We start from the raw sequence: 26,197 nt of genomic DNA, 5'->3' as shown, positions 1-26,197 counted from the left end.
AAAAAAACAAAAAAAAAAACACGTGAAAGTGGCCTAAAGTGCTGCCTTTAGGTGTTACCGGAAATATCTGCTTTAGAGTCCTTAAAACTTGATTTCTTAATTTGGATGCCCCTATGAGCATTATTATTGATTATCACTACTTATTTACTTCAACACTAAATCGAAAACAAACAAAAACAATAGCGCCCCCCTCTTTTTGTTGTACTCTGTTTACTGATAACTAAATATTACTCATGTTGTCAGGCTCTCAAATAGAGGCAAGTTGCACAGTAGGATAGATAAAATGACACTAATAAATGATTGAATATTTTTTGACATAATGCAAACAGGTAATACATTGTTTTTGAGGTTAAATAAAAATAAATGCTGCTCACATGAGCTGATTAGACAATTCACTAATGAGACTGAAATTTTGAGCCAAAGTTTTACTTAATTTGATCTGCAATACATTTCATATATTTATTATGTATTACATTATTTATACACTTTAAAGAGTGTGTTCAAGTAGATTTATTGTAATTATTATGTAATCATAAACATAGAGTTTGCCTACATTCTACAGGGTGTGTCTGATAGTACCTGAAAGCAACATCGGCTTTTTGGTCCATGCGTGTTTTAACGGTGATTTTAAAGTGTATGCTTTAATAGGTTGTACTTTTATCTTAAAGCAGAGGAAATAATCCTACAAAGTCCTGGGAAACCATGATATTGCTGCTACACTGCGTTTTGGAATAAACGCAAACATTTGTTGTTAATGGACATCTGGCTTTCCGTAGATACGGAAGTCGTGTTTCACAACCAAGCATCAGGGCCCCGGCGTGACTTTCACCGGGGTGTCAGCAGAGCTGGAGTCGCACTGATTATAGCCACCCTTGACTTCACGGGATTTTTTGGTAAAAATGAGATTACTAAAAGCAGGTCTGTGTTTAACAAAAAAACACCTTTTGTCACCAGGAAGCGTCACACTAAAAAAGGTAACATTACCTAACCATGTTATGATGATCTGTGGAGCTCCCCAGTCATCAGATCTCTGCATTTCACAATTACAAAGCAAACAAAAACGGCTTTGAAAATGGATATTCCTCTGCCTCACACCTCCAGGTGCTCATCTGTCGGACATGCTCCTCCGGCGTCCACCCCAACGAGAGGATCCGCAACATTGGGATCTCCGCTCACATCGACTCGGGGAAGACCACCCTGACCGAGAGGGTCCTCTACTACACCGGCAGGATAGCGGAGATTCATGAAGTGAGCTCGGGGATGGACTGCGTTTCTTCATACTTGTAGCTTTTTCTGTCAGGTGAGGTGTATGGTCTGAGCTAATGAGCTGGTTTTCCTCTCTGCGGTGTGAAGGTGAAGGGGAAAGATGGTGTCGGTGCCACCATGGACTCCATGGAGCTGGAGAGACAGAGAGGCATCACCATCCAGTCCGCTGCTACATTCAGCATCTGGAAGGACCACAACATCAATATCATTGACACACCAGGTACTCTGGATCCAAAGGCCTTTGGGGACATTTCTCTTGGCCAAATACAGACATTTTTTTCTTATGATTAGTTGGTTTTCACAAGATCCTAATGCAGTAACCAGTCAACTATCGGACACTTCGTCTATATGATGTCTTTTTGAAATTATTATAAGCTTTATTGATCAAGGAGAGTGTAATTGAGCTTGAAGACGTCTTGTTCAAGAGCGTTTTGGCCAACAAGAAAACTCTGAGAAGGGATTGTAGATGGAGGAATCAGTGACACAAAGTTAACGAGTCCAGGACTTTTAAATTTGTGCACAAGTTAAAAGCACAACGTAATCCCGCGGGCAGTGCTGCATTCTAATCTGACCTCTATTTAATTCCCAGGTCACGTGGACTTTACCATCGAGGTGGAGCGAGCGCTGCGTGTGCTGGATGGAGCCGTGCTGGTTCTGTGTGCAGTGGGAGGCGTCCAGTGTCAGACCATGACTGTAAACAGACAGATGAAGCGCTACAACGTACCCTTCCTCACCTTCATCAACAAATTGGACCGAATGGGATCCAACCCCAGCCGAGCGCTGCAGCAGATGAGGTGCCGCTCATACGCCTTTGAAGTGAAATGCTTCCGAGCAGTTGCATGCAGTGTTGAGTGACGAAAGAGGGAAAATTTAGGCTTCGCCGTACTATTTTGTTTTATACGTCAGCGGTTATGATGTTAGAATATTTGCATCTGCCCTTATTGTTTTCAAATCACTTTTTAAATAAAACATAATCTCTTAGTGTGTCTGTAACCCATAGTTTGAAGAAAAAAACACAGGGGTACCACAAACTGAAACCTCATAAGGAGAAATTCCCACAGTCACACAGCAGAAGAAAACGGCACCTTTTCACATTTCAAGCCAGTACTGATGCGCCTCGGTGTCGTGTGTGAAAGCACAGAAGTGACGGGATAGGGCGGTAATGACAGAGGCGAAACAGGCTGTGTGTGCAAAGGAAAGCTGGCATCGTGGAACTCGCCATTAGCTAGTTTACCAATGATGTGTGTAAGAACACACCGATGTGGGACTGAGCTTCCAGCGGCGGGTTTACAAGGACGTCTTTTTTTGCAGATAAGCCGCAACCATTGTGTGAAAAGGGCTACAGATGTGATCCTGGTGTACTAATAATTCATATCTGCAGGACTACTGGACAGCTGTGTCAAAACTGCTTCATTGACTCAGCAGATTGAGCTTGGGTTGTAAACCTCTAAAACAGCTAGTAGAACCAGGAAAAATGATTTTCGCAACGTTCATATATCCAGTATTCCCTTTTGAGAACTTTTTGTTAGCCAGTGTTTGCAGTAAATGAAACCATAAACATGTCTTCGTCCTGACTTAAATGATTTTTTTTTTTTTTTTTTTTATAGAACCAAACTGAACCACAATGCAGCTTTTGTGAACATCCCCATCGGCCTGGAAGGGAACATGCGCGGCATCATCGATCTTATAGAAGAGAGGAGCATGTATTTTGAAGGGCCATTTGGGTAAGGGACTTCCAGCGTAATGTTGTTTTTATCTGCACTGTACCACAAGTCGGATTGATTTAAGACAGTTTTGTTACCAAGAATTAAAACACTGACAGGGATCAGTAACAAAACTATTAAAATTTCTTACAGTCAAAGCATCCGCTACGAGGAGATTCCTGCAGATTTTCGTGCCGAAGCTGCAGAGCGGAGGCAGGAACTGGTGGAGTGTGTTGCCAACGCTGATGAAATCTTGGGGGAGATGTTCCTTGAGGAGAAGATTCCAACGAAAGACGATCTGAAGGTTTGTAATTTCAAAGAGACGGACTGTAGTAGGTGAACACCGAAGGCAGAAGGATCCATCCTGTGAGCACCGTGCACATCTGCCCCAAATCTCATGAGAATCCACCAGATACTTTTGATTCTAAACCTTTAATTCTGGTCATGAACTATGACATTTCTCATTTAAAATCTTCCAAATGATTCAGACTGCACATCAATTTGGGATCTGAACACCTTACATGAATAAAGAAAAAAGATGATTCATCTTCCAGGCTGCGATCCGCAGAGCCACAGTGCAGCGTCTCTTCTCTCCTGTGTTGGTGGGAACGGCGCTGAAGAACAAAGGCGTCCAGCCTCTGCTGGATGCCGTCCTGGATTACCTGCCAAACCCCAGTGAGGTGAAAAACTACGCCATCCACAATGACGAGTGAGTCTTTGCAAGGGTTTTCTAACTTAATGCAACATCTCCTTTTTAAAAAATAACGGCAGATTGAAATCAATTGGAAGTTAAATTTTTTTTTTTTTTTACTTTCACTGGAACAGAGATGCTGCTGAAACCTCGAAGATTGAAATGAGCCCTTCAAGAGACTCTGCAAACCCATATGTTGGTTTGGCCTTCAAACTGGAGGTACATTTCTTCTTTAAAAAGATCGTTTTTATCTGCTCATTACTTTTATGCAACAGGAAGAGTGACTCTGTCATGCTTTGATGTTTCAGGCTGGCAGGTTTGGTCAGCTGACGTATATCCGGGTTTATCAGGGCTGTCTGAAGAAGGGAGAATACATCTACAACACGCGCACAGGCAAGAGAGTCAGAGTGCAGAGGCTTGTACGTCTCCATGCTGATCAGATGGAGGTGAGAACAAACCCGTGTACGTCAGCAGGTTGTCGGAGGTCACAGTTTTCCATCTGTGGTTTGCAGTTCAAGCAGCATGACTGGTCAGAGTGTTAAGGTTCCTCTTTTGGCTTAAGTCAAGTGTGAAGATAACAACCACATCCCCTGTGACACCAGAGTAACATGTTTCCATCATGCATGCATCAAAACTAGATGTGGCAATCATATTTTTTCTTTTTAATGCAATTATTTAAAGAATAAAAGGATAACGAAAAATTGAATGGAGTCTCCCTGGATGTAACACCTACTGTTATTTCCAAATCTCTCTCTTACTGTCCCTGCTTTTTAAGGATGTGGACGAGGTTTATGCTGGAGATATCTGCGCTTTGTTCGGGATTGACTGTGCAAGCGGAGACACTTTTACATCCAAGACTGGCGCTAACCTCTCCATGGTGAGTGAGCTTAGAATTATTCACTGGCAAAAGGCCAGTGAGAGAGCAAGAGACCTGCCTGTTAATTGTCTTTATTCTAAGACGTAAGTGGCATCGTTGTCTTCATTTCGGTCCCACAGGAGTCCATTCACATCCCAGAGCCTGTCATTTCCATGTCCATGAAGCCAATCAACAAGGTAAAAAAAATTAATATAAAATTACTTTGTACTTGTTACCAAAGCTTTAAAATCATCTCCCAGCTCTTTCTTATTGTCATCTTGTGTTCAACCAGAATGATCTGGATAAATTTTCCAAAGGCATCAACCGTTTCACCAGAGAGGATCCAACATTTAGAGTGCAATATGACACAGAGAGCAAAGAAACCATCATTTCAGGCATGGGCGAGCTGCATCTTGAAATCTACTCCCAGGTACAGTCTCCACCTGTGTGACATCATCAAACAATTCTGTCATTTCACATCTAATTTGGATTCGTCACAGCTTAGAGCTGCAAGCTTTATCTGTTGTACTCAGTGCCAGATCATTTGAAAAGCTATTTTTGCCCTGTTATGTCGCTCAAAGGATGCAGGCTTTTCTTTGTATTATACTGAAATACATTTGATATTATTTTCAAAATAAAATGGTAATTTTGTGAATTATGGTAGCTGGTAAGTGTAGCTGTAGTTCACTAACTACACGCACGCCACTGAGCTCCATCTGACCGCAGCATGCAGACCTTATTTCCATTAAAGTTGGGAAGTTTTCTAAAGTTCATCTAAAGCTAAAGTTTCTAATTTGGTTCATTCTTTTCAGTCTCTTATTTCACAGACAAGTCCAAAGGAAATTACTCTGTGTCTTCACTGAGCAACTTCGTTGTATTCAAACAATATAACCAAATCTTGAATTTGAAGCACTGAAAACTGGTTGCAAAAGAAACAAAGAAAAGACAGAAAAGTTTATGAAATATACAATTGACAGCATTCTGGAGGCAGATTATGTATGTGACGGTGTGTCATAACTGGGCACAGTAGTCCATTTTCACGCAACACGGTCCACCGCTGCATCCAGACATGGAACCGGAAACTGTATTACACAACGAGGAAGCCATATATATCAACTCTGTGCAGATAGACCATCTAGTTCTCTGGACACGAGCTCATCTCAGATGGACAGAAAGACCGTGGACACGTGTTCTGTGGTCCACGTTTCAGCAGCTTTTGGGAAAAACTTGTCAGGTTTTACGGGCCAAAGATGAGAAAGACCATCCAGGTTGTTTTCAGTAAAAGGTGAAACAGCCAGCGACTGTGATGGTATGAGGGACTTCATATGTGTGACGGTAGCATTGATGCAGGGGTGTGTATTGGATTTTAGAGACACATTGTACCTAAGGACGATGTCTTTCACAACAAGGTCTGTGGTTATTTCAGCACGAACACATCCGTTCTGCATAACTCCCCACAGTGTGGCTTCATGGACACACAGTGTGTGCTTGTTTGACCAGCCCGCAGTCCACGTTAGTCTCTTATGACGAGCAGAATCAGGCAACAAGCAGCATGGATTCTTTGATTCAGCTAAAATATTGTATTCAGCAATAATGAAAGCAGATTCCTCTGGAAACTGCAACAATGAGTATCTTCAGTCAAATGTTTAAAAAGTGTAATTGAAACGCATGTAAAAATGGCGCTTCTCCGCCATCTTCTCTTGGATGTGTTGCTGGAATTGAAATCTAGATCTGCTTGAATTCTGAATACAATGAAGCTGGTCTGTGAAGACACTGGAAATCTTTGGACTTGTGTATGTTAAATAAGGGTTTAAATTAATAAAAGAAACAGTTTTTTTTTTTAAGATAGTCATTTTTCCTTCTGCTTTTCCTATCTTTTTGTTCTGCTTTGTTTCAGAGGATGGAGAGGGAATACAACTGCCCCTGCGTGATGGGAAAACCTAAAGTGGCTTTCAGAGAGACCATCACCAGTCCTGTACCGTAAGTCTTTATCTGCTGACACGCGCACACAAACTCTGCGTCAACAGTTGAAACGGGCCAAAATACACCAGAAACGGTCATTTATATTTATTGAGTATAAACTGCAGCTTTCAGTATTTCAAGAGGTTTGTAATGCAATAATCAACAGTGGATTTGGGTTTTTTTTATGCAATATTTGAGTACAAGATGTTGTAATGGCAGCGTTGTGCATGCCAGCATTTTAGTTTGTGGTTGAAGGTTTTTCACAATCGTGGCAGTGAGGCAGCTGCTCCATCTCCAGCACATTAACGCCCCCTGCAGAAGACCAGGTGAACAGCAGCTTCCAGTGAAGGATTTCCTACATGTTCAAAGAGAAGCTCAGATCAGTTGAAATATTTATAGTTTTCCATGATCTCAGTGTTTCTCTCTCTAATGTCCTAACAAAGTTTACTGTGAGATGCCATCAGAGCTGAAATTTTATTTATTTATTGGAATTTTACTTATTATTATTTATCAAGAAAGAATAGAGGCTTTACACTTTTAAAAAGGTTGTAAAATGCTAAAAAAAATTAAAATGAAATCAAACGTAGCACATTTATAGGTTTTGGAAGCTAATTATTACTTCAGGTATTGGGTTAATATAAGAACAGGCGATCGGTGCAGCGCTATCTGCAGAAGTTTCTAAAAAAAAAAAAAAAGTTTACCTGCGACACCATCTCATGCAGCAGCACGTGACACTGAAACTTTAGCTGTTCGTTCTCAGTTGCCTGCAGCAGATGACGAAAAAAAAAAAAAATCAATTCATAGGGCAGAAAGTTAGTCCAGTTCAAATCTTACCTAATCCTGTAAGTGCAGCTTCTTCATGAGTGTTTTGTCAAAGAAACCCGTCCCGTTTGCCTCATGAATGACTAGATCTGAATGTTTTAAAGAAAAGTGTGTGCAGACTGATGGGCAGAGACAGCTTCTTTTTCTTTTTTAGCTTTCAATGTCTACAAATGAAGATCCTGCACTGTGAGACAGACATTGTGCTTCACATTAGGTGTGCTTTGGGTCCTTTACAGAGAGAATGATCCAGTTTCATTTAACTGAATTTAAGTGCACATTGTCTCTCAAAATTTTACATTAGAGTTATCGCACAAAAATGCAACTATTAACCCAACAGATAAAACGACCTACCAGTTGTGTGATGTTGGCCACCTGAGCCATGTTGTACAGAGTGTCTTGCGTGGATTCCTTCAGCATGATGGAGCTAGAGGCCACAATGGCAAGGTGCCAGAAAGGCTTCATGTCAGGCTCAATGTGACCGTAGCTATCTGAGGGGAATTAGCACAGGACTTGATTACGTTACATAGTTGCAGTATATCTTGTGGTGCGTGGTGAATATACTGTACGATTAACAAGAGATGACCGTTTTAAGTTATGGCATTTGTTTGTGTAATGTGAAGGTGGACCGTTGAGTTTCCTCTAAAACCACAATGTTGAAATACTAAACTGCTTACGTCGTACCATATCTGACTTTCTGTGTCAATTAGGAGCAGAAATCTGCAGATTTTCCTTTATTAGACATACCAGGCAAATGTTGTGCCGACAGCAGGCTTTGGTTATTCTTGTACTGCTGGTATAAGGCCTCCTCTTGAGCTTGTGTGTCGTTATTAAGGAGCTCCTCGCACGGGGAGGCCTTGACTTGGGCTAAGAGTGGCTTCTCCCGTTGTGGAAAGAAAACCTCTGCCGAGCACTTCTGCGTCGTCTGGATGAGTTAAAGATACGGGAGTTTAAAAAAAAAGTAAAACACATAGAAGGAAACGGATGTTTGATGAACAAGAAATGGATGGGAGCAGACGTGGGAAAGGTGTTGGCTAGATGAAACCATGGTAACCACTGAGTCAAGGTTACACCACAGAGTTAATCATTCAAACAAACAATAACGTGGGCCTCCTTTTCGAAAAAGTCTTTTCTTGTCACGCCTGGTTAGACCTGCTCACTCTAAAGTCTAGATATTAGCCAACAGTTTAAACTAAATTGCTTCTGTAATAGTGTCGCGTGGACACAGTGCGGCTGTGTTTAAGATGTTGAGGAAGATTGAAGCCAGAATTACAGATTAATTCAGAAATTAAACGAAAATCAGATCAGATTGTAAGGAGAAAAAAAAAATAACTTTTTTTGTTTTACGACTTAAATCTCAGGGCAAATATTAACTGTCAGAGATAAAAACTTGCTTCAGAAATCTAAACAAATTCAGTTGTGCAATCCTTTGAATGAGTGTGTCACACAATGGCTCAAAGTTTGATTTTAGAAACTGGTAAAAAGATTGTGTCCTACGTTGCTGATGATCTCGTGCACTGAAATCTCCAGCTGATACTTTCTTCCCGAGTCTGCCACATCCTACAAGAGAAATCACAAGTGAGCCATAGTTTCCCCTCTGCTGTTTACGGAGACTTGTGTGCAGTCAGTGATGTTAAGCTGACCTCTGCGTTTCCACTGTAGACCCGCTTCAGTCCGAACAGCCTGTACGGGGATCCGTGGCGGGTGTTGAGATAGTGTTGGACCACCTTTGCTGCCCTCTGAGCAGGGTAGTGATTGGGGTTCAGCTCGCCAGTTGCCATCACATTCTCCTCCACACCTAACACTAAATTCTGTGTGCAAAAGAGAGGAAATAATGGAGGAAATGAGGACAGAAGCAGGGATAGGCATCCTGCCCTTAAGGGACTTTGACCCTCTGGTGTCAGCCAGGTGGGGCTGCTGTCTCCACACATCCGCAAACCAAAGTGGGAAAAGGAGCAAATATTGAAAACAAGCTGATGTAAAGGTGTGAATAAAAGGAGATAGTGGATTAAATTAAAGCCTGATCTTGCCTGTGCTACAGTGCTGAGTGCTCAGTGGGTGGAAATGTTTTCTGTTCCGTGCTCCGAGTCAGCTGCTCCTCATGCAAGTGGAAGCATTACTTCCTTGTTCCTTCGACAGCAGAGCTCTTTAGGTCTGCCCCTTTTTAAAGACACAGAGCCATATGCTCCCTACTACAAACTGTTCTACAGAGCTTAATGACAACACATGGAACAGGGGTGTTACACTGGTCCATGAAAGGGCCGTGTGGGTGCAGGTTTTTGTTCTAACTCTGCAACAGCACAGCTGACTTATTTCATTTAATCAACTGAACTGTCTGCACTGAAGGTCTTACCAGTTCAGTTGATTGAAGGAAACAAGTCAGCTGTGCTGTTGCAGGGTTGTAACAAAAGCCTGCACCCACGCGGCCCTTTCATGGACCAGTTTGACACCCCTCAACAGTGTAATAGATGGATCAGATGTGCTGCAGCAATTTAGAGCTTCAGCTGCAAATTTAGTCAGAAGAAACATTCAGATTTTTGTTAACTCTGCTTATCATTAGAGGCAAGGTTAGATAAGCTATTATCCCACAGAGGTCATTCTTTTTGCAGCCAGCCATGCCTCTTTCTTAAAGTTTATTTTATAAGGACATCACATTAGAAATGTTACATCCAAAAGTGCAACCATTGCGACACATGTAGGACTTTTAGCCATGGCTGTATTATAAAACGTGTCCTTGGTATTCAAGGAAAACAGTTCAAGATGAGCAGAGAAACTAACAATAAAACAATGATAATCATACAGGGCGCAAATAGATCAAGACCAGAGACCAAATGGAAAGATGCAGGTAAAGAAAAATATATTAACCAGTATAAATTAACCAGTATAAATTGTATAAATTAGTGTATCTCTGTGTTTGCAGGTTTGTTTGTGTTTAAGCCACTATTTTCCTGACATCTGCAGCGTTCAACTTTAGCCTGCCAGCTAACTGTTTGAGCTCTGAATGAAGCTGAGGACTATCTGGAGTCAGAGTATAGGGTCAGCTCGGGTGTAGCAGTGCCCCAGCAGATAACCGTTTGGACAGCTTAGTGATCAGGCGAGAACAATCGTGTTTCCGCTCAGTTACCCAGAAGCTTGTCTGTTCTTCAGAGGGTTGGATTCAAATTGTAGAACTCTGTTGTTATATTTCTGTATTTTTCTGTTTTGACTGGCATTTATTGAGTCAAATAGATACACAAATAATATAATAACCTCTTAACAACTACCTCAATTATGGTCCTCACAAGTGTGTTTTTGGTATCGACTCATTACGTTGCCTCATCATTCGACTTGTGCATCTGCTTGAGTAGAAACTATAAATTGTTCATAATATCACTTCAATAGTTTGGAATCTGTTACAAAAGCATCAACCAGTTTAATCTGGTTTTACTGTGTCGACTGCTTGAAAATGTGGCCGTTCTACTCCTTCATCTGTAGGTTCGACTTTACCCACAAGAAGCAGAGTGGCGGCTCCGGGCAGTATGGTAAAGTTATCGGGGTCCTGGAGCCTCTCGAGCCAGAGCATAACATCAAGCTGGAGTTTGAAGACCAAACTGTTGGAACCAACGTCCCAAAGCAGTTTGTCCCAGCTGTTGAAAAGGCACGTGCAGAACTCATGTGAACACTAGCTGCTATATATAATTTTACATTAGTTTCATTGTCTCTTTCTTCCCATCATGCCACAGGGCTACAGGGATGCCTGTGAGAAGGGACCCCTGAGCGGACACAAGATCTCAGGAGTCAGATTCCTCCTGGAAGATGGAGCTAACCATATGGTCGACTCCAATGAGATCTCCTTTATCCGTGCAGGAGAAGGAGCTCTGAAACAAGGTCAGTGACTCTGACTTGTGATCAGTTCGGGATATATTTCAATAAGCTAAAACACCAAACTACCTAACATGTCAGGAAAGGATTCAGACTGTCTCATTCGTAGTACATCCTGGTGTCTTGCTGTCATGTGTTAACGCTGGCTTCATTTTTCTCTCCACAGCTATGGAAAAGGCCAACACGGTCATCCTGGAGCCAATCATGTCAGTGGAAATCGTTGCACCTCAAGAGTTTCAAGGAACGGTCATTGCTGGGATAAACCGTCGCCACGGTATTATCACTGGACAGGATGGGGCCGAGGGATACTTCACTTTGTATGCTGATGTGAGTCCTATTTGCACCTTTTTTTTTTTTTTTCAATCCACAGCATCTATCTTTTTTAATTTACTTTATTTTTTTCTCAACGATTAAAGCTGCAGTAATATCATTTCTGTTTGCGGATGAACAAAGTTTTGTTAAATTCACCTGCCGTCTTTTAGTTCATGCGTTTCATTCTGTATTCCTTCAGCAACGTTTGTAATTTTTCTCAATTTTTCCGCTTTCTTCCAACAGGTTCCACTCAACGATATGTTTGGCTACGCCACTGAACTACGCTCCTGCACTGAAGTAAGTTTAAAGTCACACACCTGAAAAATACTATAGGCTAACTCAGTTCTGCATCTGTTGGAAGGGACATTACCTGTAAAAATGTAGGTATTCCGGTATTTCTACAGCATAGAGTAGTGGCTGCAGTTTTCTCTGTCTGTAGCTTTGACCCTCTGTATCCTATGAAGGGATTATGAGGCAAATAAAACTTTAAATCATTTTCTTCTACTTAAATCTAACTGATGGGAGCTCGTAGTCAATTCTTTAGGCTATTCAAAGACCAGCTGGATGGTGAGACGATGCTGTTTACACAGGTTTTTAGTGAGGAACACCAACATTAAGCTGTAGAAATGACACATGTTTGAGAATGACACCTTTACACAGGGTTCAAGGGTTGTAAAGGATCTGAACAGTTTTTTTTTTTTTTTTTTTTTTTCTTCTTATCATATTCCGTCATTGTTTGTCCAGGGAAAGGGAGAATACACCATGGACTACAGCAGATATCAGGCCTGCCTGCCAGCCACACAAGAAGAACTCATCCACAAATACTTGGAGGCCACAGGACAGCTGCCTGCAAAGAAGAACAAGTGGAAGAGCTAAAAAGTCTTTGCTTGACTGTTCATTGTTGAATTTTGACTTCACCTTTTCATCTCTTCACATTTTTGACCATCATCAGCCTGGACTCCCGAAAAAAGGCTCAAATTTGTGGAGTCAAAACAAAACTGACAAATTTCTTTTCTTTGGTGTTTTAAGTCCCCTCCTCCTGTTTAATCCTTGCAGACGACATATTTATTATCTTAATTTTAGCATCATTTGACCTCAACACCGCAACTGGTGTTAAAAAATGTATAGTTACAGCAAGCTCAGTGTTTTGACTCGAGCTTATAATGGATTTTGTACTATGTACAGATTGGTCTTGATGTTATGATTGCAACAAAGATATATCCTTCCTGTAAAGTGTATTATTTGTTTTTTTCTGTAGAAATAAGTCTTACAAACACTTGAATGGATGAAAAACCCCACATTTTTCTCACAAAGTTGCCACCACACTGCTGAGTCTGCTGTGCAGCTGATGAAACTAGAAAGCACAGAAGAAAGAAAGGCACTTTCCCTCTCACCTGTCCCGTTTCCTCTGCTGTCTTGGGTGTCATTTTGGTGTGAGATGCTACGTCCGCTGAAGCAGCTTCAGGAGTGGGGCTCCCTCTTACCCCCATTAACACAGCCAGAACAATAATGCTTCTGAAACCCATTCCTGTTTTGCTGTGAAGCGCAGATGTGAGAGGAAAAAGCAGAAACAACTCTTGTGAAAGTGTCCAGGCAGAGAAATGACCCTCCTGTCGGTTTAAAGTTGCGCAATAAGGAGGAGGAAGAGGAGGGGAAGCAGAGCAGAGACTGTCCAGATCCTGCTGTCTTCTTGGCACAATCTGCTTGTTTGGGTTTTTTTTCCTCCTATCTGAACAAACTGTTCCACTTTATCTGGATTTTTTCCTCATATCATTCGGATGATTCACTGAAGTTATCAGTGTCTAAATGTTTCAACACCCTGACAAGAAGAAGTTAATAGTTTTGGAGAACTTCTCACAGAAGAACTGCAGCCTCCGGTGTGATTTATAGGAGTTTGACAGGCTGCAGCTTTGCCTCGTCCACTGGGTGTTAGATTAAATGAAGGGCAGTGAAGCTCTCACTGAGCCATGACCTGGGATTTTTGGGGATTTCTAACTGCAAAAATGATTAAGTTGAAGACTTAAATCTTTCTAGATATGGAAGTTTTTCAACTCCATGAGGACAGATGGGGGGGGAAATTTGGCCGATTACATGAAATACAGTGACTTCCATCATAAGGACAGTTGATACTAAGTGTGAGATTGTCGGTGCTGATCGGAGACAAAGACAAGTGGAGACGCCTCTGGGATTCTTGAAAAAGCTGATAAAATGGTAAGAAATCAAATATCTGGGCTTTGAGAGCCATTTATTGAATATAACATGGGAAGAATGCCTAAAATTCTCTCTACCTCTTTATTAATATTATTATGAAATGGCTTTTACTTGCTGCAATATGAATCACAGTGAGGGCTGCATCTGATGATTGTTTTCAGGATGAGTTAAAGTTTAATTTAATTCCCTAGAGTGAAGTCTATAAAATGTTAACGTATGAGGAAAACGCGTAATGCCTTATGTACAAAGTTGAATGTTTTTTTAAAAAAAAACGGCTTTTCAAATGGAAGAAACACTGTTTGTTACAAGTTATTCTCAAAAAGAGAAGAATCCAAGAGGAGACTTTAAGGTTGCAAATCAAAACAAAACCCCTCAGAAACTGCATTCGCAATCTTTCTTTTTTAACCTTTACGTTACAGGAAGTCCCACTGACATCGTAAATCTAATCTAAAACAATAGAGACTGGCTACAGCACAATTAGAGAAGTAACTATTGACAGGAAACATTTACTGGACAAAAGTGTATATATATATTTATATGTGTACATATATTCAAGACACGGAGCACATCTCCAGCAGCTTGCTCTTCTTTCTCCTCTTCTTCACACGAGGCTCCTGCTGGACAGCTTGTGCACTTTGAGCCTCACGGCTGCGTCTTCCCTCCACCTGTAGCCTTTTATTTCCCTCGCTGTTATTTCCCTGTCGTACATCCCCCGGCAAATTATCAATAAGCTCATAAAGGGTGAAGATGCTGAAGCAGATTTCGTCGTAGGCTGTTTTGGTACCGCACTCGAACAGGCAGGCGAAGGCCACAGCAGGCGGAGCTCCGGGTGAGGGTGGCAGCTCCAGGTAGGCCAGGTCAGAGTAAGCACTGAGACCCTCGTAGATCACCCAGGGGCCACGCCAGCTGTCTGGGTCTCGGGGAAACAGGCTTAGGAACACACCCAGATCCTTGCGTTCTGTGGTCCATGTTGGGTGGGAGTATACTACCCAGGTGGGAGTTAGAAAATCAGGAGAGGCATCATCACAGGATGATAAGAGGCTGATGGGGGCAGGAGGCATGTTTTGAGAGGGGGATGCTGAACTGTTTGTCGACAGTGATGCTACAGAAGTGGTATGTGTCAAATTGGTGTGATCACTGTTGGCCATACAGGATGTCCAGTGTCTGGATCGGCTTGAGTGATGATTAAGACTTTCATATTGATGCAGTGGGGCAGGAAATCCAACAATACTGCCATGACAGCCATTTGGAGGCTCCACCAGCCGCTGCACCAGCTGCCCCTCCTGAAACACGGCTCCATCATCCAGACTGAGGGCCTGCACCCTGTATCCCAGAGGGCTGCGTGCGTTACAGTACAACACATTAGTGCCATCCTCTTCATCTACAGACGCCATTTGACACTCCACACTCTCTGGCGCAGGTATGGCCTCCCCGAAGCGCCAGCTTCTCCCGTGGGTGTCGCTGTGAAAGCAGAAGGCATGAGGAGTGGTCAGGCAGAGCTGTCCGAAGCACTCTTTGCACTCTATGTGATAAGCATAGGCAGGAATGAGCAGACGGCCTGACTTCAGCTGGATGCCGTGGCCTGGACCGAGAGCGAATGTGGCCCATTCTGTCAGGAGGGAAAATATAAACCAAATCGTCAAACAATACACAGGTCTACAATGTGAAAACTAATCAAATTTTTATCCTAAAACTGTGTTCCTTTCATTTATACCCATTTCACCTTGCAGTCCAAAAGCAATAAAATGGGGCAGAAATGAATGGGATATTCACATCTGAGATCAGCCTATTTTGTAATGTTCTAAAAATGTATGTCACATTAATTTTGCCAAAGTTTTGTGGACTTGTATGTGGGTCTTTTCTTGCAGATGGGAGACACTGTCTCTTAATCAACTCAGTGTGACAAGTTAAGCGAAAGCTAGTAAACCAAGGCTCACTATAACCTCCACATGCAGTTTCACATACTAGGAGATCTGTGATTTTTTTTCTTCCTATCTCTTGCTCAAAGACGGATTTAAGTAAGGGATCATTTCAAGCACGGGATGAAAAGAAGGGACAAGCTTTGTTATCACTGCATACTAAGGGACAAAGATGCTCGGAAAAATACACAAAGGTGTGTCAACAGTTTGAGATCGAATGCATATTATTGTGTTGCAGCATGCACTCTATTTTTTTTTATCTTTGATCTCAACTGCAGCGAGAAATAAACGACAGTCATTATGTGCTTTTCAGCTTTAAAATACATCAAAGATTTGTATCTTTGTAATAACCAGCATGAAGTCTGTTTTTAGGTGAACCTTCACTGACCTTTAATTGTGTCTCCGATGACCCGCTTGGTGAGGTCGGTGACCGGGCTCCAGGTGTCGCCGCCGTCCATGCTGGAGATGTAGCAGAGCCGGGTCACATTCTTCCCCGTCACCAGCTGGTAGGACTCGGATGTGTGGCCAAGAACGGCGATGAAGAACAGGAACAGCGTACCTGTGAACTCGTCGTACACCGGACATGGGTTCATGGACCGGTGGCCCGGCAGGAAAGCAGTGCCCAGAACACAGATGTCCTCCCACTGCAGCAAAAGGCAGACACAGTAGATGATGGTAAAATAGAATAATAGAACAGTAGATGAGGCAGAGCAAGAGAAAAATACCTGCAGAATTTAACTTGGAAACACATTGTTCTAAACCACCTTTTTGGAGTTTTCTTATTCTCCGATTGTCAAAACTAATGTTCGCTAACAAACTTTACACATATTCATTATTATCTTCTCACACAAGGAGATTTGCATCTAACTGCTAAAGTCACACCATTAAAAATCTTTAACATACTTCATTATAATGGTCTTTTTTTTTTTACAGCTATTCAGTTTGTTTTATTCTTTTCTCAACCTTAGTCTTCTCCAAGACCACTTAGACTTGACTGCCGTAATACTCATTTAATGCCCTTTTTTTTCTTTTTACCTGATATCTTTTCTTTTTCAGTTTAATTCTATTAATCTCTTTTTTTCCCCCTTTTTTGTGTAGTTTTGCACTGCAGTGTATTCAGAGGCGTTATGTCCAGTATATTTCTGGTGTGTATATATTGTGTGTATAATTCTATGACTTCAGTGCCAAAATGATTTAATGTATCAGTTTTACTCCGTGAATGTTTTATTGTGTTTTTAGTTGCTTCTTGATTAAACTTATGTCTATGTTTATGCATTTAGCAGACACTTTTATCCAAAGCAACTTACAAAAAAGGATATAACATTACAGCTAACAATACGCTACGTAGAAGGAAACCATGAGTCAGACTCTGCCAGGGGTGACAGGGTTGACAGTGTCGAGATAGAGTGCAGGCATAGAGGGAGGTTTTGTGCAGTAGAGGGGGTAGGGAAGTACAGGGTAAGTGCTCTCTGAAGAGCTGGCAATGAAAATATGACATAGAGCCTACTAACATATGATCTGGTATTTTAAACACATTGGGGATGAACTGGTCTTTTGATCTTGGAAGAAATATAGAAAATGTTTAGATGTTGCAACACACTGCACTATATTTAGGAGAAGTTAACATTTGTTATCAAAGGTGCTTATTCCACTTTTAAGGCAGTAACTTAAATTTACAGCATTTCATTGTATTTAAATGTTCCCTTAGGTAAACAATTTGTCTTGTTTCTGATAGTAAAACATAGATAAACACAACACACTGTTGTACCACAGGTCACTGACCTCCACATAGTTCCTGTAGAAATTGCCTTTCCTCATGACGAGAAGATGAGCCTGAGAGTCAGATGGGCTGAGTCTCTCCTCACAGAAGGCCAGAAGTGATTTGAAGTGGGACAAGTAGAGCAAAGCTGGGACTCTGTACGTCACTCCATTTGCCTCCTTGTGGAAAAGCACAGATCTTGCGGGAAAATAAGGCGACCTCATGCTCTCCGTTGTGTGACTGTCTCAAAGTAAATCCAAATATTCTGAGAAGGAGAATCCCTCTCTCTGAACAATATGAGAGAAAGACCAGAGACAGAAGAATTCATAGGTTATTAATATGGATTCATTATGTCAGATAAACCATTACAGCTTTGTTGGTACGATTTCCTTTGCCTGCCACACCTCTGAAGCTGTCAAACGTCATATTGACCAGGAAATAAATTAAAGATGATTCACTAAAGAAAGATGTAACTTACCTCATATCTCAGACATTAAAACAGTACTCAGTTTGAATGTAACACTAAAAAAAGGAGTAATCTCACTTAAATCAGCAGGAAGTGGTTGTTCAAATGACAGAAAGTCTCAAATAGATCACAAACTGGGAATCAGCCTGTTGACAACTTCAGCATCACACTCATTCACACTTGCATCAGCATTATGTTAATCTTTTTTTTTTTTTTTAACAGCAGCCACATAGTGTTGCAGCAGTTTAGAACAAACTATCTAATGAACATGTCATAAGCAAGAAAAGAGTACTTACTTTACCAAAGCTCTGCTATGCGAGGGTAGCCTACAGAAAATGTGTCAGCACTTGATTGAGGGGTTGACTGTGATGAGTGTGTGTGTTGTTAGTGTATTCAGATGAGGGTCTGAAAGCTAGGGCCTCTCTGTTCACTATTCAGTGTAGCAGAATGGCATGCTGTTCACTGACCCAGAAGTGAACACTCATCAGATCTACAGCTTTGGATGAATCAGCGGAGAGCAGCCATTGTGGAAAAGGTCAGGTCAGAGACACAGTGAACAGTGATGATGTGCCCCTTCCATGTCTCCTCTACTGCTCCTCATGTTTCATCTTCTGCAAAATGTATGGGATCTAAAATACTGTATTTCATTTTTTGTGAGCGTGTGTAAAGTACATCACCTCTACAATTGGCTTGCATGTCAGATTTGATCAGTTCAAGAGTATTTCAGTCACACACATTCCCCATATTGCATCTTTCGAGTACACTTGTGTCATTGTGGCCAGCTTGTGCACAAACACCTGTATTTTATGTGATGAGTGACCTCCACACGATTCAAGATGTTCATACAAAGCTGTGTATGTTGAGTGCCACAAAATACACCCTGAAATTAGCCTCACAGGCAGCGCTTCAACCAAATATCCCACAACAACAAATTACTTTAATTAATAATACACTAAGCTACACACATTAACCCGCAGAATAGAATTAAATGAACTGTTTGCTTTAAAAACACCCATATTTCTCACTAAAAGTCCGCCGCTGCATATCGCCCGGCAGGCTGAACTCGGGGTGTTGTAAACAGAGTGACGTCAAAAATAAGCGACCCAACTCCACATGGCAAGCTGCTGAAGTTTTGCCTTTACTCGCTAAGGTAGTTGAATTATCTGATCGTGGATTTAACTTGTTTCAGACCACATATTACCAGTTATTTTTAATTATGAGATGAACGTCAGTGTTTGTAATCGCTGTTAAAGCATCAGCAGGACACGAAGGTGCATGTTAGCATCCAGGCTAACAGATTAGCCGCAGAGCTCAACTGTTGGTTTGACATTTGATTTCTGCACGAGTAGCTTTATGAAACTAATTATTTATATTCTATCGTGCCATTGAAACCTCACAGAAAGCTTTATCCTTTGCGTTATAACGTTATAAAAGAGAAACCCATCAGTTAAGGCCGTTTGGTTAAATGTTTACGTACAAAGCACTGATGTATTCCTGCTGATATTTGGTCTTAGATTTGCACCACCACAAATACGTGTTTTATTTAGTTAAATAAAAATGCAAACCAGGTTGTACTTATAAAGTTGTATAGTTCATACGGTCTAACCTTGCTCGTCTAACACTAATTCAGTTTATCTGTAATAAAGAAATAAATCTGCATTCAGTTGTCCTTTTTGTAAGAAATCTAAATTACTCAAGTCTTATAGTGGTAGTGAGAAATCTGCTGGTTATTTAGACATCACTCAGACACTTAATATTACCTGTCCGAGGTAAATGTTGAGTTAATGTCTATACACTGTACATTAGGCTGATTTTCTGGCATGAGCTTGGTTTACAAAGTTTGAAACAAATGACAATCTCATGTTTATCTTTTTGTTAACTTAACAGTCAGTATGGCCAGGCAGTGGTCTGACGGCCACTCCACTTCCATCCTGTGCACCGGTGCGTCTTCAGCCCCGGAGGGTCTCCTTGCTTCGGGCTCTGAGGGGGGAGAGGTGACAGTGTGGAGCCAAGAGGGTGCGATCGTGGGCCGTCTCACTCTCCCTGGAAAAGAGGATATCACTGGTGTGGCGTTCTCACCTGCAGCTCCGAGCCAACTGTATGTGTCGCACGGAGACGCAGTGAGCGTCCTCGACCCCAGGAACCTGAAGGGCCCAGCTCAAGAATTTCAGGGTGCAGGGGAGGAGGAGATCAATGCTGTAGCACTGAATGAGACGGGTTCTGCCCTGGCATTGGCTGACGACTCTGGGGCAGTGAGGGTACTGGAGCTTCCTGGAGGGAAAGTGACCAGGACTCTGCGCAGACACACAAACATCTGCTCCTCTGTGGCTTTCCGGCCACACAGGCCCAATAACCTGGTGTCTGTCGGACTGGACATGCAGGTGAGGGAAAGGAGAATTAAGAGTTTAACTGGTGGTATGCTTAGTACATTATCCGCTTCTACACCAACATTACAAGTGACAATAATTCTTCCCCTTGTTGCTCCAGGTGATGCTGTGGGGTCTGCAGAAGACCCGCCCCCTGTGGATCCTTAACCTCCAGGATGTGGCAGAAGATGACGACGACCATCAGCAGCGCCCTGGTCAGCTTTTCAACCCACCACTGGCCCACTGCGTTTCTGTAGCCAGCTGTGGAAACATCTCAGGTTGTGCAGCAGAGGACGGCAGAGTGCATCTGATGCGGATCGGCAGCGGCTCCAAACTGGAACAGCAGGGAGCCTTCAAGGCGCACAGTCAGGGAGCCTCACAAGCCCATTTCATTAGCTTCCTTTCTCACCCCTACTGGATGGTCACAGGAGGAAATGACTGCCAAGTTGCCTTATGGGACCTCAGTAAGCACCCAGTGGTGGCTCCAGAGGGAAAAATACAAGCTTTGGCACCCCAGCGTCGGAGGGGTAAGATCAAGGCAAAGAGGAAAGAGCAGTCTCAAGATAAATCAAAGACCCATCAGGAGGCCGAGGCAGCGAAAGAAGAAGCTGAGGGGGAGGATGAAGCAGCAGCAGAGGAAGAGACAGAGAAGAAGACTGGGCCTAAACTGAGCATCAGCCACGGGGACAAGGTGAACTGGCTGTGTCCCGCTGTGCTGAAAGGAGAACCGAGTGTGTTAGTCTCAGATCAGAGCTCCACTTTGACTGTTTATCCTCTGTCTCAGCTGTAGGTTCACGCAGGTTTGTTTTCAACATTGCAAAACTCTTTGGACTTGCCTAAAACTTTGATTACAAGCTTTTTTTTTTTGTAATCAGCTGTCGGACCATTTTGCTCTCCCTTATTAGATCCTGATCTGCAGATATAAAACATCAGTTGTTTACCAGAAAACAGCAACAAACAAAAACAAAAAAAAAGAAGAAGGGTTTTGCCCAAGGGCTCATTCAGTATTTAAAAGGCTAGAGGATACAATTTTGCATGTGTGTGGTCCTTTAAAGATGTCATCCTTAGAAATGTGCTTTCTGTCCCCCACTGGATTCATTATAGTTTCATGGACTGTAAAACTACCACATCTGACAGAAGAAATATGCATTTAATGTTTAACCGAGACTGCAGTGCTTTTCATAGAGTGAAATAAAATAAAAACTAATTTCACACCAGACGCCAGACAGAAATCAAAGCACTAACTGAAAGTTGCTTTGCGGTTTGCCACATGACCTCGTCCTCTGGGGAGCGATGGTGCCATTTTTAAAATGAATGCAAAGCAGCATCTTGTTAACCGACACCCAGCTAACTCGTGACGGAAAACTCAAGCTGGTCTTGTGCACATGTTAATGATTAAATCCTGTTTGGTGCTTATGAGCCATTAGAGACTGAATCTGTCACATCTGTTCCAATCTAATCTGTGACCCATTTCAGTTTCTTAAACTCCCAAAAAATTTCTCTCAGACACGACCACAATTAATTCATATTCATTGCAAAGATACCGTATTCACACAACACTTTCAAACAAGCGAGCCATTCTTCTGCAAACAGCAAACACATTTCTGGATGAACACCAGAAGAAAGAAAAAGGCACCAGGCGGACAATTTAAGTTAATGAAGAGATGCAATTCACGCCTGTCTGTTTCTGCTATTTCACAAGGGAGTCTACAGCTCAGACAAGCTTAAAATAAATCTGATGATTCAATTTCTTGAAACTACAAACAAACAACATAAGCCTTTTGCTGTATATTTCCTACACGTGCCAAACAAAGCCCCAAGATTTACACTAAACAAGTCAGGATCATTTTTGCTCCTGCTGAGCTGCTGTTTCAGTTCTCATGTCCATAATGTTCACAATAACTTCGTTTAGCATGTGGGATCAAATGGTTTTTTTTATAGTTTAAATCCTTTTATGAGCTGCACTGATAGGTCCAGTTGAAATGGAGTTTGGAGGCCGACGTTACACGGACACCAATAGGCATTCGTCACCCCTCCTCTGATTGCCGAGGCAACGATGGACGTTCTGATCTGAGGTTTGTGCCTTTAAGGCAAAGTTGTGCGCTGAGGGTTTTAGGTTGTGGATTTCATAGTTTAGCCAGGCTCTTCTCCAGGCTGTCGATGTCTGCATCCCCCTCTTCACCCTTGCTGCCGCGAGCGCTGCACTCCAGGAACTCCACCTTCAAGGGCAGCTGGCTGAACTCAAAGTCCTTGCCCTTTTTCCCCAGATACAGACCGCCGCCCACCAAACCATCCTGAGAGCTCAGAGCTGCAGAGCGAGTCACTCTCAAGGTGTTCCTGAGAGAGCAACAAAATCACGTTCAGACATTTAATGGACTACTGTCACAAACCTACAAGGTCAGTTTTAATGTTTACAAAACACATGGTGTAAAACTCAGCCTATTATATCCAATTTAAACATATTTACTGGTTTAAACAAATTTCAAAGATATAACAATATGCCGAACAAAACTCGACAGCTGGACGACATTTGGAGGTGAACGTGCTCATGTTACGAGCCGATCTGTTCTGGTGTACCTGCAACCAACAAAGCCACACATAGCAGCAGCAACATCTCACCACAGGACACAAGAAGAGGAGCCCATTGAGCAGGACCGTTTCCACTGATCTCAGCCTTTGTTAACAAGTCAGACAGCTCTGCCATAACCAATGTACATACTGAGACTGGGCTCAGGCTACACGACAAGAATGCTTTTAGTACTAGTCGTCTGCAAAACCCACAAATTGAATGTAGTTTTACAGACAACATCAGCTTTAGAGACTGCATTTCAATACCAGAAACAAAGCTGTTTTGATTTAAGTTTCTTCATGAAGCCTAAATCATCAGTGTACAGTAATACATCAATATATTTCAGTAATACACTAAAATCTGGGCTCAGCTGAAAAAAACAACAGATAAAATATCTCCATGACATCACAGCTGTTGTAGTAACTAACTGAAAGAAAATGACTACAATATGTGCTGAAAATTTTAATGGGAGATGATCTAAAGATCATATATATATATATATATATATATATAAATATATATATATATATATATATATATATGATCTAAAGATAACAGCAGCGTAGTAAATACTCTCAGTATAATGGAAAACAAATAGCAAAATTGACTTACATTTCCTTTTCCAGCTGCTGCTGAATCAGTTTAGCAGATTTTGCCATGGTGATATCTGTCAAAATAAAGACTTCAGTAAATGACGGGGCCAGAATACAGGTGAGCAGTTTATATATTTAGTTTATATCCAATCTGACCTACAAAGGCGGAATGACCTTCAAGCTAGTTAGGCAAGAAACTGGCTAGTAAATACAGAACTAAATCAATTCAGATATATTTAGGGGCAGTGAATGTAGAGCAGGTAACGGTGTGGTAAGAGGTGCAAAAGTGTAAATAAGTGCAGGTTCGGCGTGGTTGGGGTGTTTAAGAGATTCTAGAAGGTGGAGGGGGGCGTCCCCGCTCTGATAGCATTTTGTAGCTCAATCCAGCGCCGTGTCATGACAAATGAGAACAGTCTACATTGAGACAGTCTGGAGAGCATAGGCTGAAAATGAAAAGATGAAAGAGAGCCACTAACTAGATCGTTTTTACTGTAATAACGGTTGCTTAACCTTGTTTGTTGCATGCCACCAGGAGAGTTGGGGTATTTCTGGAGATCACCGTATCCGTCAACAGCACATACAGAAACTCTGCCACGTCCCTCACTTCTTTCTGGAAGATGGCGCTGTCCACTACAAACACAATTGCCCTGGAGAGATTTTGTATCATTTAGAAGGCAAAGAAAAACTGGATTTTTCTTTATACGTTCCAATAAACAATGACTTGTCTTCCTAAGAAGCCCAATGACAAGAAACAGCTGACAAAATGGTTAATCAATGTGACATGTACGACAACACCCAGCTCAGAGTTTATGATCTTTAAGATCAACAAGTAAGACACAAACAGATAAACATACAGCAGACAGGCGTGTCCTGTTCTCACCTGGCTGCAGACTTGAACTTCTCCAGGTATTGAGGACGGAGACTGTCGTGTCCTGGCAGGTCTATCAGAGTCCAGGTGCTGCCCTGGAAGCAAGATTAAGAAGAGACAGCCGTAAAACACGTTAAACATCGGGTGATAATGTTATTCAGAGCAGGTTTTTACAGTAGCAGTTCTTAACTCACCTTGTCATTTTTGGTTTTGAATGGAGCACTGCTGTCAGTGATGGAGGTCTGTGTCCGCTTAAACTTTCCAGACAGCAGCTGCAAAAACAAGACACTCACAATCACTTGAGGAAAAAAATATATATACAGACATAAACGAGCAACAGCAGCAGCGTCTCATCAGCTACGAGCTCAGTGACGGTCAACGTGGCTATAGCTACCACGTTTAACTCACCCTGCTAAAAAGGAGGGTTTTCCCAGAGTCACACAGACCAACCAGCAGCACGGCGCTCCGGACAGTTTTGCTTGTAAGAAAGTACTTCAGGAAAACTAAAAGGGAAAAGCAGGAAATACGATAATGTATCTGCACGACACCTGTGGTTGTATATTGACCAAACAATTCATGTAAAGATAGCCTGACTTCCTTAAGCTGACAGATGTTTGCGTTAGCTTAGCATTTAGCGTCCTGTCTTGCTAAATTCAGTTATCTTCTTTGAAGAACACATTCCCTCGTTCCGCAAACATTGGATAGTCAATACTAACGCCAAATAGCCCTCTGACAAAACCGCTTTCCATCAGCAAAAAACTTTTAACTAACTACGCAAAGCTACATGCTAGGCCTAGCCCGCTAAGCTAACAGGCTAACTTCTTACCACAGGTGATGACAACCACCGCCAGGGCCACAATGATGCCAATCAGAAAAACGGGGTCCTGCTCTTCAACTTTCTGAAGAAGAGATTCAATGTAAGGTTCAAACGGGTTTTCTGCCATCTCCGTGTCTGCTTGCTCTCCCATGTTTCCACCGGTGCTGCCTGCATCCATCAGTGCGTTCAAGCTAATCTGAAATGGGACACGTCTCCTTCTCCATGTAAAACCTGCAGGGAGCGTGCGCAGACACCGGGGGGCGCTGCCGGGCTGACGTTCCCCTTCAAGCCTAATGTGGGCCCGAACTTGTGGAGTTCTGGTATCATATTATGAAGCCTAAAATATTTGATATACTAAATTAAACTTAAGCGATGAGCCAGACTTATTCTCAACTACATGTTATCAATTTAGAAAAAAAGATAAGACTTTATGTGATATCAAGCAATACATTTTTTTTCTTTCTCTCCTACATAAAAATATGAGATAGTAGCCAACTATAAATCTGAAATTTGGCGTTCAAAGTTAGTAGAAGAACATGTGAAATAACATTTCTAAGATAACATGCTGATATTTATTGTTCAAATAAAGTCGATGACATATCTCACTGAAATGAACTTGTTATGAATTGGTTTCCTTCCCTTTTTTCCCTCCCTTTAAAAAAGGTTTTTGATAAAAGTTTGCTTCCTTATTAACAAACGTGTAAACTTCCAACTGCATATATTCAGATAAAGAAAATGCCCGGCATCAATATTCAGTTTTGGGGTGCTTTTCTGTAGTGAAATTTGAGACAGTTGAGTGTTATCTCTAAAAGAAGAAATAGTCAGCTATTTGATGAAGTGATTAAATGAACAGAGATCATATTGTAGCCCTCGTAACCGGGTCTTATATGGGCTTATAGCATATTTTAGATAAGTCCCCGAGGAGCAGTCCTCTCTGCTGCGGCATCAGTCATGGTAATAAACATAAAACAGACTAAATGCGCTCGAGCTCTGTTACCATTAATCCACCTCTTGCCATATCGTTCACATTATTGTATATGAAGACTGAGAGTTTGTGGTTTTCGATTGAGACCAGATGCGTTTTTACGCACTCCGTCTCCAGCCCTGACAGTCTGCGCGCTTTTTACGCACACTGGATATTTGACTCCACAGTCCTCGG

The 26,197-nt window shown here is 42.0% G+C and overlaps 5 protein-coding genes across 12 annotated transcripts; 2 read left to right on the top strand and 3 right to left on the bottom strand.

The window, feature by feature from the left end:
- The first annotated feature begins 769 nt into the window (after positions 1-769).
- On the top strand, positions 770-16,871 carry gfm1 (G elongation factor, mitochondrial 1). Of its 7 annotated transcripts, none has more exons than XR_012770305.1 (19): positions 770-974; positions 1,102-1,248; positions 1,354-1,486; positions 1,856-2,060; positions 2,874-2,990; positions 3,123-3,273; positions 3,524-3,678; positions 3,795-3,879; positions 3,969-4,106; positions 4,436-4,537; positions 4,657-4,713; positions 4,809-4,946; positions 6,414-6,496; positions 10,772-10,934; positions 11,020-11,164; positions 11,325-11,485; positions 11,714-11,767; positions 12,215-13,681; positions 16,042-16,871. XR_012770305.1 is itself a non-coding variant. In XM_075473359.1 (18 exons), the coding sequence occupies exons 1-18, from the start codon at positions 900-902 to the stop codon at positions 12,344-12,346; spliced, it is 2,241 nt and encodes a 746-aa protein (XP_075329474.1). In that variant the 5' UTR covers positions 770-899; the 3' UTR covers positions 12,347-16,871. The 7 variants fall into 7 exon arrangements, 1 of the variants encoding a protein (XP_075329474.1); XR_012770304.1 differs by having other exon boundaries at positions 16,023-16,871; XR_012770303.1 differs by having other exon boundaries at positions 15,973-16,871.
- lxn (latexin) lies at positions 6,569-13,092 on the bottom strand. Of its 2 annotated transcripts, none has more exons than XM_075473368.1 (7): positions 12,865-13,092; positions 8,941-9,108; positions 8,795-8,857; positions 8,045-8,222; positions 7,652-7,788; positions 7,180-7,242; positions 6,569-6,833 (listed from the first exon to the last, which is right to left on the bottom strand). In XM_075473368.1, the coding sequence occupies exons 1-7, from the start codon at positions 12,994-12,996 to the stop codon at positions 6,717-6,719; spliced, it is 858 nt and encodes a 285-aa protein (XP_075329483.1). In that variant the 5' UTR covers positions 12,997-13,092; the 3' UTR covers positions 6,569-6,716. The 2 variants fall into 2 exon arrangements, with proteins under 2 accessions (XP_075329483.1, XP_075329484.1); XM_075473369.1 differs by lacking the exon at positions 12,865-13,092 and adding an exon at positions 9,328-9,435.
- On the bottom strand, positions 13,764-21,231 carry neu4 (sialidase 4). The gene is made up of 3 exons (XM_075473371.1): positions 17,383-21,231; positions 15,989-16,244; positions 13,764-15,290 (listed from the first exon to the last, which is right to left on the bottom strand). The coding sequence occupies exons 1-3, from the start codon at positions 17,581-17,583 to the stop codon at positions 14,233-14,235; spliced, it is 1,515 nt and encodes a 504-aa protein (XP_075329486.1). The 5' UTR covers positions 17,584-21,231; the 3' UTR covers positions 13,764-14,232.
- On the top strand, positions 18,913-22,024 carry wdr53 (WD repeat domain 53). Its single transcript, XM_075473362.1, has 3 exons — positions 18,913-18,975; positions 19,713-20,206; positions 20,313-22,024. Exons 2-3 carry the CDS (start codon positions 19,718-19,720, stop codon positions 20,979-20,981), a joined length of 1,158 nt encoding a protein of 385 aa, XP_075329477.1. The 5' UTR covers positions 18,913-18,975; positions 19,713-19,717; the 3' UTR covers positions 20,982-22,024.
- Positions 21,323-25,288, bottom strand: srprb (SRP receptor subunit beta). The gene is made up of 7 exons (XM_075473370.1): positions 25,048-25,288; positions 24,630-24,724; positions 24,416-24,493; positions 24,234-24,316; positions 23,864-24,000; positions 23,373-23,427; positions 21,323-22,528 (listed from the first exon to the last, which is right to left on the bottom strand). Exons 1-7 carry the CDS (start codon positions 25,214-25,216, stop codon positions 22,318-22,320), a joined length of 828 nt encoding a protein of 275 aa, XP_075329485.1. The 5' UTR covers positions 25,217-25,288; the 3' UTR covers positions 21,323-22,317.
- Positions 25,289-26,197: the final 909 nt, after the last annotated feature.

This window comes from Odontesthes bonariensis, chromosome 9 (genome assembly GCF_027942865.1).
Source record: "Odontesthes bonariensis isolate fOdoBon6 chromosome 9, fOdoBon6.hap1, whole genome shotgun sequence".
Taxonomy (NCBI): Eukaryota; Metazoa; Chordata; class Actinopteri; order Atheriniformes; family Atherinopsidae; genus Odontesthes; species Odontesthes bonariensis.
The sequence above is the reverse complement of the archived record's forward strand: the minus strand, read 5'-3'. Positions and strand labels throughout refer to the sequence as shown.